The 20921-nt window shown below is 42.3% G+C and overlaps 1 protein-coding gene across 1 annotated transcript in view; it reads left to right on the forward strand.

Moving 5' to 3' along the window:
• Positions 1-20921, forward strand: part of SND1 (staphylococcal nuclease and tudor domain containing 1) — a 408513-nt gene that overhangs the window by 211872 nt on the left and 175720 nt on the right. Inside the window, exon 13 of the mRNA XM_001502591.6 lies at positions 8149-8259. Within this exon, the coding sequence (XP_001502641.2) occupies positions 8149-8259 (111 nt within the window). The remainder of the gene's footprint in view (positions 1-8148; positions 8260-20921) is intronic.

The following is a 20921-nucleotide window of genomic DNA, read 5'->3' on the forward strand; positions in this document are numbered from 1 at the left end:
ATTGTTTTCTTTCTATAGCCCCCTCCCCATGAGAAAGAATGATTAGTATTCATTAAAGTACAATGAGAAGACGGTCCTTGTTCCCAAGAGTTCTTGATTTTCATATCTCGACTCCAATCTCTAGAAAATGCTCTCATTGACAGAACAGTTGTGTTTAGAACCCGCACATATTCTGAATGCTTGTTAAATATAAACTAAAACTTGCTGGAGAGCTTTGCTCAGAAGAGTCCTTTTCTGCTTGGTTTGCTTCTAAGGCTGTTCAGATTAGTCCCATTCCATACTTGCCCGATCTTGAGTCTGGCTTTCTGGGGTCATGCTTCTCTGTGGGTCATGCTATGCCTTACCTTCCATATAACCACAGCTGGGTTGGTGAGTTGACGAAAGCAGTTGCCTTTGGCTCTCAGAGTCTCGAGTGAGGCTGTCCTGCCCTAAGACTCTACATGCCTTAATACGGCCCTTGATAATCATTGTTTTTCCCACTAGTTTCGAAAGCCTGGCTGCATCGAGGCATTTGAATCTTCCTCTTCGTTTTCCATCTGTGTCATGAGTTCTGGGAAAGTCCCTGTCCACTGCTCAGATCCTTTGGTGGCTATCCTGGCAACGGGACTTGTTAAAAGGAAAAAGGAGCCCTTAAAAGTAAAAGGATCAAAAGCAATTTTATTTTTAGAATTACATTGGTTCAAGAGAGGAATGAAAAAATAGGGAAGGTGGTAGAGGAGAGATATGATAAATCTACAAAGGATGTTGTGCCACCTCAGATGTTTCTAATTATTGATGCTTCTAAAACAGAATCTCCTGTCTACATATGCTGCTTGGTTATGTGGGAGGTGCCTCCTGGATATATTTTAAGAAGAAAATGGAGAGGAATCATTGTTCCAGATTCATGGGAGTTCAGTCACTGGATATTGGAGGATAAAAGACACTCGGTGGGAGCGGCAAAGCGTGACCCCTGAGACGTCATCATGGTAGCTTTTGGAAGCTACCTTTTGCTCTCTAGGACTTAGTTTGAGGCCTGGTTGGAAAACAGTAACTTAATAAAAGATACTTGGTCATTCCCACTGTCTGTAGATCCCTCTTATCTAGAATTTCACTCTCGCCCTTTGCAGCCTTATTTTGTCAGCCTGTAAAAGCCAAGTCTGTCTCAAGCCCGAAATTGTCAGGTTCCTGCCTCAAAGAACATGGACATTAGAGTGAACTTATAGAAAAGATATGAAGGGAGCCTGGTTTTCAGGCCTGTTAGCTATTAATCATGTTCCCCACTTGTTCACTATCTTTTAGAGTAGAAAGCCTACATTTTCCACATATATGAGGAAAAGTGGACATAATATTCGGAAGAAAATAGTTTTCCAGTCTTCCTTGCTTTCTAACCTCCTTATGAGATCCTGTGGTGACCTCTCCCTCCTTCCTTGTCTCAACTTATTTGCAAAGAAAGATGTCAGCACCTGTGGCTTCCCTGTGGTTCACCCCCACAGTAGAACATCCCTGTATAGCTGAGGAGAAGTGAGATAGACGAGCCATCTGGTATGTTAGAAATCAATATTGGAACCCTGTCAGCTGGGGATCTCCATCCCAGCACTTGTGAGAAAGCCTGTCCTTGTGGCCACGGTACAGCCAATTTGAAAAGAGAGTGGAGGCAGTTTTCCAGCATGAGACAGTGGAGTCTTTGAGGGTCGTGGCCCAGGCTTCATGCTCATGCCCTGTTGGATCCATGTTCTCTCACAGTAAATTGCCAGGGGCTGCATTTTGTGCTGTTTATGAAATTTGACCATAGAGCATTGAAGTTTTGTAAAGAAATTGTATGGGGAATGTGTGTATGTGTGTCATGCGTGCATACGTGTGAGACATGTACCTCTACTATAAATGATGTAGCTGTTATGAATGAATTGAGCTGTTAACTATCTTTCAGGTCTTTAGCCTTGACTAAAATATAGTGTAGAGGCATTTCTTTATGGGCTTTCTTTATTCTGAGTATGTGCCCACGTGTATGTTTGCCTTAAGGAAAATATTCTGTTTTTGTAATCTCCACGAATACCTCAGTGACTGACAAAATGTAAATGGGTTTTGTTTTGTTTTGGTGAGGAAGATTTGCCCTGAGCTAACATCATGCCAGTCTTCTGCTTTGTCTGTGGGTCACCGCCATGGCATGACCGTCGATGAGTGAAGTAGGTCTGCACCCAGGATCTGAACCTGCAATCCCAGGCCACCAAAGTGGAGAGAGTGGAACTTTAACCACTCAGCCACAGGGCCAGCCCAAAATGTAGATAGAGATCTATGAGCTGGAGTCATTGAGAGTTATCTGTTAATCTTAGTGAGATGGAAAATGAAGAGGTGCATGTGTGTTTGTGTGTGTGTTAAGGTATTAGTCCCTATGCCCATTGTTTTGAAATACTTATCCATTTGTTCTATTTTATCAAGTAATGTATTCCCTTTAAATTAGCTCTACTATTAGGACCAAATCATGGAAGTCACAGAATATGTGAGTGAGACTCTGTATGTATGTATAGAGAAGGTTGTCCATATAAATTTAAGTATTCAATAATGGAAGCTGGGTTTCCCACTGTCAGAGAAGGGAGGTACAAATACGGAAATGAAGAAAACTAAAGTGAACCCTGTATTGTTGGAGTGCAATTGTAGATATCTTTGTGAACTCATGGTATGTTGATTCAGGTTCTCTAAAAAGCTGATGCCAAGCCAGAATTAGACTTGCAAGAGGTTAATAGGGGAAAACTCTTCTGAGGAAAAATGAGAAGGGAGCTGGAGGAGGGTGGGAGTGCCATCAGACTGTAATGCAGGGCTAACGTCTGTGGAGAAGGGAGGCAAGGTTGAATTTGGAAAAGTCTAAGCTGTGGGTGGCAGTTCTGAGAGAGTTTCCATAAAGCTGGTCAGAAGTCCTCAAGCCAAAGTTGCCCATCAGAGGAGTCCCACATCTCTCAGCAATAGGCCTGCCTTAGTATCTCTTTGGCACTCTGTCCCTGGCTAGGAGCAGCTGGTGGGAAGCATAGCCTTGGCTGAAATAGTGATGGATTTCAGAGCATAGCAGCTGGGACTGTCAGTCAATTATGTTTCCTGTTCATAGATCCCAGAGACACATTTTCGTGACTGGCACACATGGTTTTCAATAGTTATAGATTTAGAAATGTATACAAATAAAGATGTTAATGTGGGCCACTTAGATAAATGGCTAATTTCAGAGCTGCAGAAAATAGTACAAGATAAGCCTGGAACATGTTATACCAGAAAGCAAAAGAGTTATCAAAGAATGTTTGGGGACGTGTCCATAGGACTCAAGCCTGCTTGACGTGGCTCACACTGGCTAAATTGTGAACAATTTCAGCATCAGAATAAATTATGATAGTAGTGGATTATGACTCTTTATTTATTTATTTATTTATTTATTAAGATTTTATTCTTCCTTTTTCTCTCCAAAGACCCCCAGTACATAGTTGTGTATTTGTAGTTGTGGGTCCTTCTAGTTGTGGCATGTAGGATGCTGCCTCAGCATGGCTTGACGAGCGGTGCCATGTCCACGCCCAGGATCCGAACTAGCAAAACCCTGGGCCGCCGAAGCGGAGCGCGTGAACTTAACCACTCGGCCACAGGGCCAGCCCCATGACTCTTTAAATAAAATGATATTTTGTGACATTTTACTGATACAAGTAAATAAATGAATAAGATGGGAGTTTAATGAGGGATGAAAATTAGAGTTCTGAGTGTCTTTTCAAAAAATACGAGTTAATTATAAAGAGTAAAAGAATAGCTTTACAGTGGAGAAGGCTGGTAGACATTACCCTAATCAAAGGATCAAAATGAACATCATTAGTAAATTATACATCATTTCAAAGGAGGCCAGGGGAACAATGCAGCATCTCTTCTGTGATATTCCTGCCAAAGATCATCTGCATCTGATCATGAAGAAGTATCAGACAAACCAAAATAACTGGCCTATACTCTTGAAAAGTGTCATGGTAGTCTAAGACTGAGGAACTGTTCCAGACTAAGGAGACATGACAACTAAATGCAACACCTGATTCTGAACTGGATCTTTTCACCCCTAAGTGCCCTGTTGGAACAATTGGCAAAATTTGAGTAAGGTTTGTGGATTAGATGGTAGTAATGTGTCCATATTGATATCTTGGTCTATTCATTATTTTTTTATTATATAGGAAAGTATCCTAGTTTGTAGGAAATGCACACTGAAGGTTTTGGGGGTGATGGTATAACAGGTCAGTTACTTACTCAAATGGATCAAAGAAGGATGGCATATTCTTTGTTTCAGCATGTGCAACTTTTCTGTGAGTTTGTTTCAAAATTACACATACACTGTTAAGTAATCTAGGTAATTGTGGACAGTTATCTGACCTATCATTGTATTGTTGGTTCCTTCCAATCTTGGGATGCTGGAGGGGTTGGGGATGGGAAAAGGCAGGCGAAAATGTGATCAGACAAATATAGCCTACCATAATTGAAATCTACTTTTTTTTTTTTTTTTGAGGAAGATTAGCTCCAAACTAGCATCTGCTGCCAATCCTCCTCTTTTTGCTGAGGAAGACTAGCCCTGAGCTAATATCCGTGCCCATCCTCCTCTACTCTATATGTGAGACGCCTGCCACAGCATGGCTTGCCAGGCAGTGCCATGTCCGCACCGGGGATCCAAACCGGTGAACCCTGGGCTGCCAAAGCAGAACATGTGCACTTTACTGCTGCGCCACCGGGCTGGCCCCAAAATCTACTCTATGAGTCCTATTCTCGTGTATGGGCATAAAATACCTTTTCTCTGCATTGGCAGAATAGAGTACCTCATGGTTTCACAGATGTCTTATAATGAGAAAATATGAGCTTTTAGCAACCTGCTTGCTGTGGAAATGGGTGGGGAAAATGTCAACTGCATGGAGATCTTGTGAGAAAGCCTATATATGACACTTATGTTGCTTGTGTTTGTATCAGCAACACTGATCATGCCTAATGGAAAGTGTTCACTTTTAAAAGAACCTAGATTTCTTTTTTAGTCTGGAGAAGCGTTTCAATCCCAGCACTAATTCTCTTTGTGTTTCTAGCTGATAGAGAGATGACTTGCTGTTAGACTTCCAAGGCTGTTAGGTCTCTTTTTGTATGCTGATTGTGAATTACCCATTTGAGCCAGACATGTGTAATTGGAGTAGTATTACTGATACACTCAAGAAAGCAGAACTTAGAAATTTGTCTAAAGCAGCATAATGTCATGGCACAGAATTTAATGTTCTCTTTTCTTACTGGGCAACTGATCAATACACCAGGGTTGGGTTCTGAGCCGTCTTTGGCCAGGGGGAATATCTCCTGACCTTTCATTAGCAGCCAAAAGAAATGAATGAGAGAGTCAAGTACATGGATCTAGGCTAATTCCATTTTCTCTCTCGCTTTCATTCTCTTTAAATTCAAGTCTTAGATAATGGGGAGAAAGAAAAAAGCTAGTAAGGCGTGTGGAAAGCTTTTGTCCCTAATTCTATGCTGGGCAAGCTTGGCTAATATATACTTAGGATAATAAATAACGTTCCAGTGCTATATTTCCAAAATGATTAGGTGTTTTTCTTACACTTCAAAGAGTATCTCAAATTTTTCAGGATGTCATAAAACTAAATTCAAAGAATGTGCTGTAATTTTACTACATGTAAAAATTTTTTTATCCTAAATGAGCTAAATAATTTCATTCAAAAAATACTTATTGTCTACTTTATGCAAAGTATTGTGCTAGACACTCGAGTCCAGAGCAAGGAAGATGCAGCCCTCACCCTCTCAGACCTCCTACTTTGGAAGGGAAGATAGACAATGAATTAATTGTAATGTGGTGTGATGAGTTATCATGGGGAGCATTCACCAAGAAGACACTGCAGGTAATGTTATTCTTACATGCCTGGCTTGTAGTAAATGCCCAATAGTGATGGTTGTTATTATTTCGTGTGCTTTTACTCTCCTTACTGCCAAGCACCAGCACCACAAGTCTTCCTCCAGGAGAAATCTGTAATTAGGGATAAGAAGCAAAGAGAACATAACATGGCTTATACTCTAAGCGTTAGGGAAGGGAGAGAAAGGTAGTGAGCAGGTTGCGGAGCTGGGACTCAAGTCCTTAACTGGTCTGTAGACATTTGCTGAGAGGATATGGAGGGCAAGAAGCATGTAGGATGGGGAAGGATTGTGCCCTTGGCCCTCTGCTGGCCTTGCAGGTACTCCCAATTCTGTGAGTTGATTTGAGCAGCATTAACAGGGGTGGATCATCAAACATTGGTGCTATTTTGCTTGAAATTCTCTGACTTTTCATATGGAAGCTTATTTGTGTGAATTTTTCCTTGCCTGCTCTGTCATTCCAACTTTCTCCTCCAAACCCCATGTATTGACTGTAAAATGTCAGTGTGCAGTAATTCAAAATGCAATAACAAATATGTCTTTGTTCTTCTGGCATTTCAAATCACTAAGACATCTCAACCTGTCACAAGTAGCGTTGTCCCCCCCTAGTCTTCTCTCTGGCTCCTTGGTGGGTGGAGCCTCCCTCCTGCTCTTTTGGGGCTTCTTGGTTGACACCTTTAGTTGAAATCTCACCGTATATCAACATCCACAGCTGCTGATTTGGGCTGTTGGCATTCTCCATGCTGCCAAACCCAGCTCTGTGATAATCACAGCATTTGCCAGCACGCTTATGTGGTGACTCAGGAGACAAGGTGGCCAGCAAAGCAGCCTCTTTGTGGGAGTGGATTTTGAGAAGTGCTAATTCCGTGGCAGTTTGGAGATATTAATATCATGCTGGCAGTAGATAAACAGGCAGCAGAGGGGCACATAATGAGAATCAGCCACAGCATCTTTTTCTCCTTTCTTTACCCGCACATATTTTTTTCTTCTTCTTTTAAAAAAATAAATCTCTGGGTTTTGATGAAGAGAACCCTTAAGTGGCTTAAACATGCACATTAGACTTGTTAGTCCGGCTCCCAGCATCTCCACATCTGAGGTTCTGAGAATGCTAGTGTGTTCAGAGTTAACTACATTTCCAAACACTGAACCATAGCATATGGCACAGTAGCCTGTTGCTTACCATACCTCCTCCCTAAAGGGCAGCTAACCAGATGGTTTGAGTGGAGCCTTTGGTGTAATTATGACAGACCAAAGAAAGACATAACCACCGCTCTCTCCCAATAATGTCATGCCTCTTATATTCTAGTACTTGCTACAGGTAATTTTTGAAAATTTGTTTTTGCAGTTTGATTGCTTCATATCGAAGGTCCCTTTCCAGATTGGGGAAGACCCATGCAAAAATAGGCTTCATTAATTGTCTGAGAGTCATTTCCAGTGTGCTCTTCTCTAGTTAGTAGATGCAGGCCACTTACACTGGCACCTCTTTCTTGTTCTGGTGAAGAAGAGAAGATTCAGTGCATTTGAGAATTGCTTTAAGCAGAATTCTAATCTGAATATTCTCTTGCCCTAACAGGACTATTTGGAGTGTTGCTCCAAAACTGGTCTTCTCAGATTTTGTACTTTTTACTTTATTTGTTGCCCCATCTAGTGCCATTTTTTATAGAGAACTTCCATTCCACCCCAGTACCTCTCTCCCACCCTCCCGCACCTCTTTCATAGCCTAGCTTTCTACAAGCCCCCTTTGAGGGGGTGACCCACTGTTGGGAGTTCTGAGGAGAAGAGAAGCTCTTTGAGTGTTGTGTTAAACCAACATTACTAACATTGCCAAACTGGAACAAGACATTTTGTAGTTACAGTATAGGCTAGAAAGAAGATTTTGAGAAATTTAGGTCATGCTTTTGTGTGTTTTGTTTTTTTATCTATGTGCCTGGTACTTCAAAGCAGACTTTCTTGAGGATAGTGGCTTGTTTGTGATATTCTGTAAATAGCCCTGCCTAATGTGGGCTTTGTACAGATATTTTTGCTAGTTTTTGTGTGTGGATTGATATAGCATCTGACTGTACTAACAGGAAAAATGCTGAGCTAAGGGACTTCGTTATTCCACCTTTGATTTGGATTTCTAGCTTAGCAACTCATTGGTCTTAAAGTCCTTGGCTTCTTCCTCCCCCTGCCAGGATGCGTTAAGACCTCCAGGTGCTAACTGTTATTATTTCTGTTGACTGAGCCCCATATGCACCTCTAGTGCTCACTGACCTATCTTTTCTGTTGCAGAAACATTGCAGAGGCTCTTGTCAGCAAAGGTCTAGCCACGGTGATCAGATATCGGCAGGATGACGATCAGCGATCCTCTCACTACGATGAGCTGCTTGCTGCGGAGGCCAGGTGAGTTGAATAATTATTAAAATGGACACACAGGGACGCACAGCCCCTTTTTTCTTTCCCACTATCCTGCCTATCTCTGAGCAAATGTGATGGAAAACAATACGCTGAGAAAGCTTGTATCCTTTTCTTATTCCAGTTTTTCCCCCATCAAAAGAGAAGGCTCACTCTGAACATGCTACCTAACCTTGATTAAGTATACTTGGACCTCAATTTTTTTAAACCTGCAAAATAGGCATTTGTTAAGACATGGTCTTCCTATGTAGATGTAAAATGAATCATAGATGAGAAAGTACTATGTAAGATATTTTTGCGATTACCCTGCTGTCATTTCCTGGGACTAGCAGTGAAGCCCCACTTATGCAGCGGGACATTTGCCTCAGGTTCTTACCTGCAGAGGCCTGTGCTCCCCCGCCCCTCCCTTTTATCACCTCTAGACCTTTTGTCATGCACAAAGGAAAGGAAAACATTTATTAGGAAATGAGTTTTGGTTTCACACTTCTGACAGCTGGCAGGAGAGCATTTGAGAAGCCCTGTGACATTTTACTTTTGTCCTTCATCCCTGTGGCTGGTTGCCCCAAGGACATGCATACGGCTCAGCAGTATTTCTTACCAGTGACATTCTTCAAGGCTCTTACTCACAGAGACTTCTGTCACTGGGTGGTGCTGATAGTTGAGTGATTCCCAGACTTCCCAGGAAACAGAGCAAGAACTGAGCTGCTATTGCTCAGCTGACCCGGACAGCTCAACCGACTGCTTGGACTCACCAGAATATATCCCTTACTTCAAAGTGGTTGCAAGTGCTTGCCTCACTCAGCCATTTTTCTGTGACCTGGGATCTTTTAAGTTCTAGAAGTTTGGTAATTACCCGGTTATCCTCTGCATTAGAGGAGGAATAGTTTGGGCACATATTATCTATGCTTCAGACTCTGTTGTCGCGATCACTTCTCTTCCTCTTTGGCCCAGAATGTTCCCCTGATGTGTGACCTTTAGCTCTAACGCCATGTCACATCCTGATGGATAGAGCGTCTATAGACTGTCACACAGAATGTCAGCTAAGAAATCAGTCTGTCAGGCTGCTGTGAGTTTTTGGATTCTTTCTTGTGGGCTTTTCCCATTAGGCCCTGTATAGGATCCGATTCTTGAGCACAGAGAGTTCAGTGAAAACACCAGCATCTTTGGTTATTTAAGGCTCGTTATTGACCAGTATAAGATAAGATGATATAGAGTCCATAATCGGTATTTCTCTTAATCCTTCCTCGCTTCCTCATTCTTCTCTCCCTGCCTTTATTATCACTAAGCCAGCTGGGCTGAAAGAGATGTGGCTTCACATCTCTAAATGCTATCTGATGATCTAGCTACTGTAGGAAATGGACAACGATTAGACTTACTTTAGTGGGATTTGGGGGGTGGCTCCCTGTTGGGTGTGCTCAGCCTTATCTGGTGGTGACTTGAAGAATAGGTTAAGCATTTCCAGAGTAGCAGGAGCACTTAGCAATACAGTGGGATCTAGACCCGGATTTTCCGCCCTGGGTTCACTCTGCCACTCCTGAATATTTCATTCTGACAGGCAGGTAAGCATGAAAGTAATTTGCGTAGCTGCTTTGGACAGCCAGGCCACAGCAAACTCACTTATTACGCTATTGGAAGTAGCTGTGTTGTACTGTAACATTTAGTGAATATGCATAGATAGTGAAATTTTTTAAATTTCAGGTTTTGAGGAAAAAACAGCGTCTTTAGTCTAGTGATCATTTTGAGCTGAAGTAATGTAACAAGATGCTTGCCTGCGAAAGCAGTGAGCGGCCTAGAGATAATTGTGTTGAGCCATTGTTTTCAGGCTGATGGTGGAAAAACTGGCTTCGGGGTCAGTGCACTGTTGCAGGTTGAGTAAATGGAGAGAAATTAACTACTTCCTCAAGCCTCTGAGGCTCTGCCGTAAGACAGTAGAGGCCTCATAAAGGATTAGGAGAAATGGCCAGCATGAACTGTGAGTGAGTGAGTCTTCCTTTGGAGCAGTATTGTCACTGAGCCCCAGGGTGGTGGCCCCAGGGCCATCTTCTAGATGGTGATACTCAGCGAGGTGAATTAAGGTCCGAGAAGTACTGGGACCACCTGTCAGATAGGAATGGTGGTTTTGTAGCCATTAAAAAAATATTTTCAGTGCAGGATGTACGTTTTTTTTTTTTAATGATAAGGTTGACGTCACTTCAAGACCTCCTATTTTCTGACACACTGCTTTATTTTAGTTTCCCTTCGGTTTGAAGCACTCCATTCCCCCATACACTCCTCGTGTTCCCTTAGCATTCTTACTTGATTCTGTCACATTCCAGCCTGTCAGAGCTCTTTGTACATGCTGCTTCTGCCCCTTGTCCTCCTGTCTGTTGAATACTATCTGAATTTAGGGCTGTTTTCCCTAGATAGATTGGCTGTGTTTTCCCGTTGAACTCCGCCTTGTAATTTTATGCCCCTGTCGACGCAGTTCCTCCACCTCCCAGCTTAGCGTCCTCTGCAGATCTCATTAGCGAGTTGTCTCACCCCTTTCCCGGGCCCTGAATAGAACCCTAAACAAGAATGGCCTTGGTGTTGACCCCAAGGCTCTCACTGCATGGACTGTCACTTAACTGTCTTTTGTTTATCATCCTTCAGCCCCTTTTTAATCTTCAGTGATTGTGTACTGAACCAAGCCAATTTGAATTCGTTTCCCAAGTAGAATTTCTTGAGGTACTGTATCGAATGCTTTAGCAAAGGCCACATTAATAACATCTGCTGCATTCATAGCACTCAGTCATCCTGGAACTCTGGGTAAATAATAAGTGGATGAAGGGAACACAGCAGGGCCAGCATTTCCTGTAGTCCTTCCCCACAAAGGTGTTGATTCCAACAGATTTCCTTGTGCCTGACCCCTGGGTACCTGTTTTTCTCTCGGGTTATCACTAGTGATATCGGCAGTGGGGCACAGTGCTCTTCCATTGACTTTGCTTTCCAGAGCACTGCTTGGCCATTAATCCTTTTAGAGAAACATTGTAAGCTTTGGGGAAAGGGCAGCCTGTTAACTCAACTGACTTCTCGGGTCAGCGCAGCTGCCTGCCTAGGAGTTGATGAGCTTTCTCAGGGCTCTGCGGCCGTTGCTTCCTCTGCAAGGGGCATGATCTGCCAACCTTTCTCAGATCATCTGCTGGGAGCTCAGGGAGTGAGGCGTTATGCACGCGTTGGGAGACCAGGTGAGACAGAAGAGGGGGAAGAATACCAATTTGCTGTGTGCCTACTGCTTTCAAGCCTATCCACCTGCCTGCCAGAGGCAAGCTCATACCACCTCAGCAGCCCTGTTCAGTGTGCTGACCCTTCAACGCTCCTTCATTCGGATGCCTGCCTGCTTTGGGGAAACCCTCGTTATATCTCAGCTACGTGGCACATCTCCAGGAAGGCACATCTTTTTTGTTTAAAGGATAAACAAACCCCTAATTCCCAGCAGGTGGCCTTCCTTTCCCACTCAGTTGTCTATCATTGGCTGCCTCCTCCCTCCTTACCTTGTGTCCTGGAAAGATAAGCTTTGGGCATTTTTGCATGTACTCTCAGGGCTTGCTTCTCTCATGGGCTCCATTGAAAAGCCATTGATTTTGTCCCAGGGTGCTGAGAGCTCCAGGGTATGCACTCCATCTTTTTAGTAAAAAGAACTTAGGTGCAACTGACCCACACTTCTTGGTGACACTCCTGAACTGGGTCCTCCCTTTTAGGGGCATCATATGGGCTCCTTTGGGAGTTTGACACATCGTTTCTTTTCTGTACCACCATAATTTTTCATCCCCATGTTGACTTTCCAACATTTTCGATTCTCGTTTTCGGTGTCTCAGTCAGCTGGCCAGCTGCGTTACTTGTCTTGATGAGTGTTCTAAACTTACGGTGGGGCTTTTGACTCCTTCACAGAATCTCTTGTCTACCCTCCGGGGGTATGTCCAAGATACTGAGTCATTATTGGGACCCTCCTTATTTTCTAAGGTGGTGTAAAATCTCTCATCTGCTTTATGCTATGTAGTGGGTATAGCACATCCAGTTTGATTTTAAACAGGCAGAATGTGAATTTCCTAAGCATTCTAGAGGTTTTCCCAGTGGGCTTTTGTTATGGGCACTGAAGACGAGCTGGCAGTGCTTGGAGTCAGATCAAAGCCTGGGTCTGTGCCTTGTTTTCCTTGGACATTCAGACCTGGAGGATATCATGTGTGTGCATTCCCCTAAAGCTACCAATAACGTTTCTTTTTTCAATGTAATATTTTAAGGTTTTGTAGAAACTGGTAGAATCTGTGGTTCATTGCAGACAAACACAGAATTTATGTTCAGAAGTTGGGGCTTTATTCCTTTAAGGTACCTTTAGTTCTAAGATTTTGTGATTTCAAGATAGGATGTATATATTCAGAAAAGAAATTGATGCCTCAGCTTGACTGGGAAAGCAATTGTATTGAACCATCTAGTGTCTGAGCACATTTAAATACATTTAGATTCATTCTGGACATACATAATGAGGTTAGGGTTATCTCGGGAGAAGAAAAAAGGGCAGGATCTCTTATCTTTTCGTGTGCATTCTCTTTCTTGCCAGGCACACTGCAGATTAAGAAGACTCTGGTGTTGAGTTTGCGAGGCAAGCATGAGCCTGCCCCCATCTTAGCTCTGGCTTGGCTCCCGTCTTCACAGTTCCTGCAGGGACACATTTTTCTGATTGAGCAAACCTTGCAACATCCCCTTTCTTTAAAAACAAAAACCACCAACTAGTGTTCCTGCCTTGCTGACTTCTGCATCTCCAGTCTCCAGACCTTGTAAACAGCAGTCCTTGATTAAAATTCTATCAAATTTCTCTTGCTTTTACCCATTGGAGTTGACAGCGCCCTCCCTACTGTAGACTTCTCTCCACATGAACTTCTAGGAAATCTGTGCTGGCATTTCCATCACAGACTTTGATCAGAAGGCTATAAGCTCGTTGGTAACTCTTTTTATAGGGTCCTTCCTATCTGTATCTTCAATTAACTGGCATTTACAATACTGGTTATGAATGAAATGTAAAGACTTAAGCAGTACTTTCTGTTGCTAAGTTAAAACCTTTCACTTTAGGACTCTTAAATGGAAGAGGTCAGCACTGCTGGCTTGACACAGTTCTGATTTGTTAAATGCCTTGATAAAAAGCAGGTTTCATCTCCATACCAATCCAGTGAGAAAATTGGTGTCGAATTTGTGTGTTTTGAAATTTTAAAACTAATATATCCTATAACAGTGTATAGATTACCTAAGTTAACCAGTTCTCCAAGAAAACAAATCATTCGTCTCTTAGGAACAGTTCAAGGCTGGTTTATCTTGCATATGATGGCTTTGCATTCATCTCTTTATTCTCATTTTCTTGAGTGTATCCTGGGTCCCAGGCATTGGGGATAATAGTGGTGAAGAAAAAAGATAATAGACTCAAGCTTTACAAAGCATGCAATCACAAAGGGACAGACATTAAATAACTTTAATAGTACCTCTGGATATTGCTATTTTTCCTGTTTCTTCTCTTTTCTTACCTGTTTTCTTAGCCCCTCCTGTTTTTTCCCTCTGTGGTAACACTGCCTGCCTTATATCTTTTTTATTCCACCTCTCATTTCTATTAAATTTTCTCTTGAGAGCTTCTCCCTGAAATTCATCTCTTCCATCTAGCCTCTGTTCTTATCTTCTCAGTAGTTTAATGGTACAGCTTTAAATAAACCAAGATTTTTCACTTTCAATCTAATGACCTCAACAAGTGAAAATTCTCTTTAAATAAAACTAGATCCTACTGAATACTGTTAAAAACAGATCTTTATTTTGAAGTTTTTCTCTTCACTGTGTAATCATAGATTCCTGTAACACCAGGGTGTACTGTTGGATTTTTAGCCCAAGCATCATAGAAAGCTGGAGTTAGGTGAATTATCGTCTGCCCTCTTCACCCAGCTGCCTTACATCATGCCAGTACAGGTTGGAAGCCAGCACAGAGAAAGGAGGCCGTTCTTTCTCTTCAATATCCTAATTGCTTGCTTTCTTTAACCCTGGAGTTACACATCCCACTACATTTTGGGCTTTCAGTTGGGTGTCACAGTCAGGAGGTTGTTAATAGGATTCAGCACGTGTCGGTGGGGCTGGGGGTTGGGGGGTGGTTCACTGTTGCGGAGTAGGGTAGATCAGCTATTGCAAGTGGGTATGATAACAGGAAAGTATTAAAAGAGCTGGTGTGGGGAAGTGATTTGACGATACAGCTGAATGTGGGGAAATTTAGCTTCTCCCTTTCTTTGGAAAAGATGATGCACTCAAACATCCAAATAGCAGTAATCAATCTGCATTTAAGGCAGCACAAATGGCCACTTCTGGAGAGCTGTATAATGTCTCCATTTCCAAATAGTTTTCTCCTTCAGGATATTAAGAGGATCTGTTCACTCTCTTCATCCTATCCCTCTCTTCCCTTCCCACCCCCGGTTCCTCCTGATAGAACTTAAGCTGTGAGACTTATCTTGATGACCAGTGTGAGGGCTTTGGGGTGAACTTAGAATCCATTAGGTTTATCTGCCACGTTGCATACAAAGCTATGGGTAGTTCTGCAGGTCATGGTCTAATAATGAACTTGTAGTAAGAAATCCTCCCTGCCTGATCTTTTCTGTAATCTTTAGTCTGCACTGGTTGTATTCCTTCAGCGGAGGTCATTCTATACTAACCTTCCTAGATGATTTGGTTTTTCAGTCTCCCATCCCCCACAGATTAGCTGCAATCATTTATCTGCCCAGAGCAGCTTGTCCATTCTCTTCCATCTCACTGTTCCCTTGAGTAAGAGGTTCTTGCTCCTTTCACGCAACCCCTAAATACTTGAGGTTTCAAAATACATTTGAAGATTATCATACTGGGAATGTAATTTTAATCCATAATAAGTTGTGACAGTAAAGTGATAACACTTGACCCTTGACTCTCTTGAACGTGTTACAACTTGACTCCCTAAACCAGTGGTTCTCAAAGTATGGTCCTCAGACCAGCCTCATCATTGTCTCTTGGGAACGTGTTCAAAATGTGAATTCTCAGGTACCCCTAAATCTACCCCCACCCCAGACTTACTGAATCAGAGACTCTGGAGTTGAGTCCCAGCAATCTCTTTTAGCATATCCTTCAGGTGATTCTGATGCACAGTAAAATTTGAAATCACTGCCCTAAACAATTGCTGACCGCTGTGAAACAAATCAAAATGTGTGTCCTTTTCTGGCAGATTAATCATCTTTGTTATAATTGGAATTACAGTCATGATTATAAGTAATGGAGAACAAGCCATGGAATGGACTAGCTTTAGACTTCTGTCCTACTAGTGCCTTCCCTGTGGTCACAGCCACACTTGTTCCCAGCAAGCCAGCTGAACAGCTCTTTATTCCCTTTGACTCTCGTCTCCATCCCCTTCCTCATGCTCTCTGCATTCATGCCTCCTTAATTTGATTTCTTTTGAGTAGCCTCCCCCAGCTCTTGGCTAATTTAATGTGAAATCATGAGTGTTGCTGTGCTTGCTTGGTTTTGCTTATCTGCAATGTCAGGTGGCCGAGTGGGTTGGAGAGTTGAGTCTCCATCATGGATATCCCTCTGCTACTTTTCCACTAATCCTCAGACTTCTCTCAGGGCTGTAGTTTGAATAATTAATCATTGATACACCAATGTGCAGAATGTTATAGCTACCATTAAAGAAGAAATCAGCTTTATAAGTTTTCTTTCATTTGCAGGATTCTTTGCATCTAAATTTCTTGGAAACTCTCTTGTGCGTTTCTGTTTTATCTGAAGCTGCCCCTGAGGCCCTCTCCAGCTTTTGGCCCAGAAGTTGAAAAGGATTACTTCCCATTCCTCTTGCTTCTGCATCAAGTTCAGAGAGCCAGATCTCTAGCAGATGGCAGTAAATCTTTTCAGGCAAGGTCTCAGTCAGTGTAGCTCACATTGGAAAAACCATTTCCAAACAGTAAGTCTGTTGCTTTTCACTCAGAAGACACATTAAGATTTTCTCTGATTTGCTCATGTTACAGTAACAAATATTTTATCAGGTAGATTGGGGATAAAAACCAAAACACACTGTCTATTGGGGATTTAGATGAGCATGTAAATAGTTGCAAATATAATTGTTGGAGTAGAAATATAAATGGGTATCTCGGCCGCATGGGGAAAAAACACCTAAATCAAACGGGTTTCCACAAGTAGAGTCCTTGAGGCAAGACATAGTCTGTCTGGTTTGCCTTGGGAAAGGAAGATGGAAAACAGAATACTGCTTTGTTGCTCTATGACACAGCAGAGCCACTTCTGTGAATTTATCCTAAGGAATAATTTGCAAGGCACCCAACAGTTTTTTAAAAAGTTATTCCTTGTGGCATTGTTGGTAATACTAAGAAGTATTATATTTGCATAAATATCTAGCAATAGAGGATTGGTTAAATTATGGAATATAATTTAACATCCATATGATGGATTTACTGTGCAGCTATTAAAAATGATGTTAAAATTAATAACATAAAGGAAGTGTTCATTTAGTTATTGCTTCTGGGTGAGGCAAAGAGGCCAAACTTTTTCCAGTTTTCTTAAAGTATAAGTGGGAAGATATGTGTATATGCGTACTCAGAAGTTATGTTAATGATGCTTTTATCTTGGAATAGAATTAGTGATTGTTTCCCTAGATTTTTTCCTGATAGCCCAGTATTGGCTTTGTGATGAGGACGTGGAAAGTTATAAAACCAATGCAATTGAGGCAGTTTTGAACTATCATTGCATCTAATTTCACCTTTCTGAGACCTTGTCCTTTCAAGAAGACTTTAGACTGATAGTGACCATTTCTACCTCTTTCTCCTTTGGTCCTCATCTGGTTCAGTGGAATTTGCTTGTGTTTCCCATTAATCTAGCATTGTGATGCCTCTTCTCCACTTGTTCTCTGCCACGCAACTCACTATTTTCCCCCTCTTACCTAAGCACTGTAGATCTGTTATGACACCCTAGCACAATAGCATGTGTCTGCATTTCTTCTCATATTAGTTTTAGATGAGATGATAGCCTAGAGGTCTTTGTTATTTGCCTCACTGCCTCATAATACCTACTGGCTCATTAGTCCACCCACCTCCCCTTGACTGTAGGACTCAATTTCCTCATTTCCAGTCTGTGTGCTCTCCATCTTATCGGTAATTCTGACTTCATTGAAAATGCAGCTGCGTGATCTTAGCACCCCCACCTACCATTCTGCACCTGTGCCTGCTCTGTATCTTATTTTGAGTGTCAGGACTCCGTTGCTTCCTCCCCTGCCAAGGAACCAGTAGAAAGCCCAAAGGAATTGTTTACTACTGCTGTGTTTCGTTGCTGTCCGTATTTGGTTGATGCTGAAACACCGCGTTCATCAGTGCAACCTGAAACAGAGTCTGAGAGGTGCTCTAGAAGTGTAGCAAGTTATTCACTCTTTGTTTTGCTTTTTAATCTTTTCTGTTAGAATTATTTTCCTTTCTCCTTAGTCGATTATCCTGCATTGTCTAGTAGGTCTTTTTTAAAAACCTGCCACTTGGCTCTATTTCATTTATGGTGGTCAGAGCTTTGCTGCCACTCACTGCCACTCAGGTTCTGCCCATCTCCTCTGGCTCTCGGAGACTTGAGGAGGGGAATGTGAGGCTTTTCTTCATGATGCAGTTGTGCTTCTACCCAGAGGTCAGGCTTTAAGCTCTTCTGCCTTGTACCATTCCAAATGCTGAAACCAACATGCCTGAGACCTGGAGCTTGTATCATGAAACTGTGTCTCCAGGAGAGCCAGCAAGCCTCAGTCTTTTGCCCTACAGTCACTTTGGCATTATCCGTGTCTCTGATTTGAAATGTTTTCAGCGATCTGCATTAGTCACCAAGCATTTGTTCAGCTTTACTAGGCACACCGTAATTGAACTAGGTGACCCTGAGTTTTTATAACTGTGTGACCATAGTTCTGTGTTGAATACCATAACAAATATTAAGGACAGAATCCTAATCCTCAAAAGGCCTGCAGTCTAGCTATAGAAATAAAGATTAACACATGATACAATTTGAAAATAATATATTGTAGTTTATAATTCATACTGAACTGAATGATACACATGTGCATGCACACACATTTATCTATAAGTATATATATAATTCTACCATTTCAAAGTAGCACATGGATAACTCCCAGCATCCAAAGTGCCCCTCATCTAGGACCCTAGATCAAGAAATCTTGACGTGACAACTATTTTAGGATTGTGGTGAGGTTAAGGCTACAGGTAACCTATCATTCTTTTCATTCTTTAGTGTGGACCTGGAAGGACATATATAGTGAATAACTTGCATGTGTGGGGCATGGAAAAAATGGACCTAATTGGATTAGAAGGAGTAAGGTGGAAATCTTGTGCAGATATAAACTGGGATCACATGGTAGAGGCCCATGAAAGCCAAGCATTATAATTTCCACTTGATCTCACATGCTGGTGGTCTTTGCTATGCGTATATGTAAGGGAACAAAATGATGAAATGGATTTTTATGGAAAAGTCATGCAGCAGTGGTGTGCAGTATCAAAATGATTGAGTGAATTTAGTTAAAATCTTCCTGATGTTATTTTGGAATAAATTGGCCAAGGCCTGGCCCAAGAGGGTTACAAAAGAGCCGGGTGAGTACAGTTAGGAAGGAAGGAAGTTTTAGATGTAGGTGCTAAAGCAGAAGCAGAGTTAAGGGCCATTTGGGTTCCTAGTTACCAAGAAAAGATGGTTACCAAGAAAACGTTGTTAAGGGAAATTATGGACAAAATTACGGATGCAGGGGCTGCATAGCCTCCCTTGCCTCATCTTTTCCCTTCTTCCTCTGCATTGCATGTCATTTCTGCTTTCCAAGCCTTTATTTTCTTTAGATCCCTTTTATGAATGAAGGTACTTCCTTTTGTGAAACTCTGGAAGTTCCTATTCCCCAGAAGAATTCTCATATATAATTCTCCTACCATTTCAGAATAGTTCATAGACACTCCCTGGCTCCTATGTGAAGCTGACTTATGTCCCCAGGTTAAGAATTACTGAGATGACAACTACTGTATGATTGGGGTAAGGTTAGGTCTACCCATAAATCCTTTGACTTTCTTTGTAAACACAAAAATATTTGTTCAAAATAACTATCTACCATCATTGAATTGGAATTAAGATCATGGCCTGTTTGTTGGCACAAGATAAACTGATGACATACAGTGTCAGTCGTGCTAAGGTGTGTGCCTTGGAGAGGGTTGGTTGTTAAGTTTTTCTGCCTGAACAAGAGAAACCAAAACCTAAGGGGAAACTATTCCTTTGCATATAGGGTGCTGAGATCCTAATCCTGTCGTGCTGAGGCAGTAGGGGTGATCTCACTTAAACAACATCCTTACTTGGCTTTGCATGGTTGATGGCTTTATCATTTGGTGGGAAGGCACTAGCATCTCATACAGGAGAATTGCAAACATTTAAAGAAAGAAAAGTGTTTTCCAATGATCTGGATCGGGTTCTTCTCCCACAGTGTAGCTTCTAGAAGCTTCTAGAAGCAACCTAGAAAGCTCAGTTTTCATCCCTCATCTGCCTTGTTACCTCTTTGTATGGTGGTGGACATATACTCACTTTTCCTGGCTGGTGGTGATTTCTGTCCATTATTGACACCACTGCTCTTTGCCATCTTTGTACTGCTGCTGCTTGGAGAAGAAAGCCTCTGAGAGGAGCAGGCTGTGTTCTGCCCCACTGCTTCCTTTCTCCTGGCCGGCCTGAGTACCAGCCTGCCTTTGTGGGAAAGCAGCTATTAAGCAGACACAGCAGGAGAAGTTTAGAAGTCAGGCGTTTCATTCCTTGCCTAATGAAAAGGGATGTTGAGCTGTGGTTGCAGCCTGCAGAGAGAGGAGTGTGGGGAGGGGAGTTGGTGTCTGCTCTGTGGAGCAGGTATCACTGGAAGCAAACCTCATACCTGACTACCCTCCCAGAGCTCAAAGAGGGAGCTAGCCAAACCTGGCCCAGAGAAACTGGGTTAGGTAAGATGCAGGGGAAACCCCACTGAGAAGTAGTGACAAGGTAGCAGAATCTGGATCTCCACTTTTTTATTTACCATACATACAACTGTTAGTTAGTAGGCAGTCATGTCATATATGTGTATAGTCCTGGAACAAAGATGAATGTTCCCTTTGGCAAAGAACGTGGCAGTTCCACCACTCTTGGTGTTTGCTCATTACCTCTCTGAGATACGTGCATGAATTTCTACACTGGGCACTTCCCCCAGATACTCTCAAGGAGGTGAAGCTCTTGTTGTGGCATCAGCCTTGGGTCAGGCTGAAGTGGTTTTCTGGGGACGGCTCACTCGGGGTCATTGCATCAGTAGAGAAACAAGAACCAGAGCAGCCTCGGCACAGGGAAGGGGGGACCCAGCTAAACTAGGCCATTTAGCTAATTTCTCAGACTAAATTTTCTCACTGTTTAGTCCAGGTCTGGGGTACTATTCACACTTCAGAGTGCTTCCTACGTGGGCATTATTTGTACTTAGTATTTACAAATTATAAACTTTCAATGTTGCCTGTATTTTGTTAGGAACTAATAATAAGCGCTATTTCTCAGTTTATATGTATGATGTTACAATGCTGCTTTCTTGTTGCCTCCTGTATATGCCTGAAATTGATCTAATT

The sequence above is a fragment of the Equus caballus genome, chromosome 4 (assembly GCF_041296265.1).
Source record: "Equus caballus isolate H_3958 breed thoroughbred chromosome 4, TB-T2T, whole genome shotgun sequence".
Taxonomy (NCBI): Eukaryota; Metazoa; Chordata; class Mammalia; order Perissodactyla; family Equidae; genus Equus; species Equus caballus.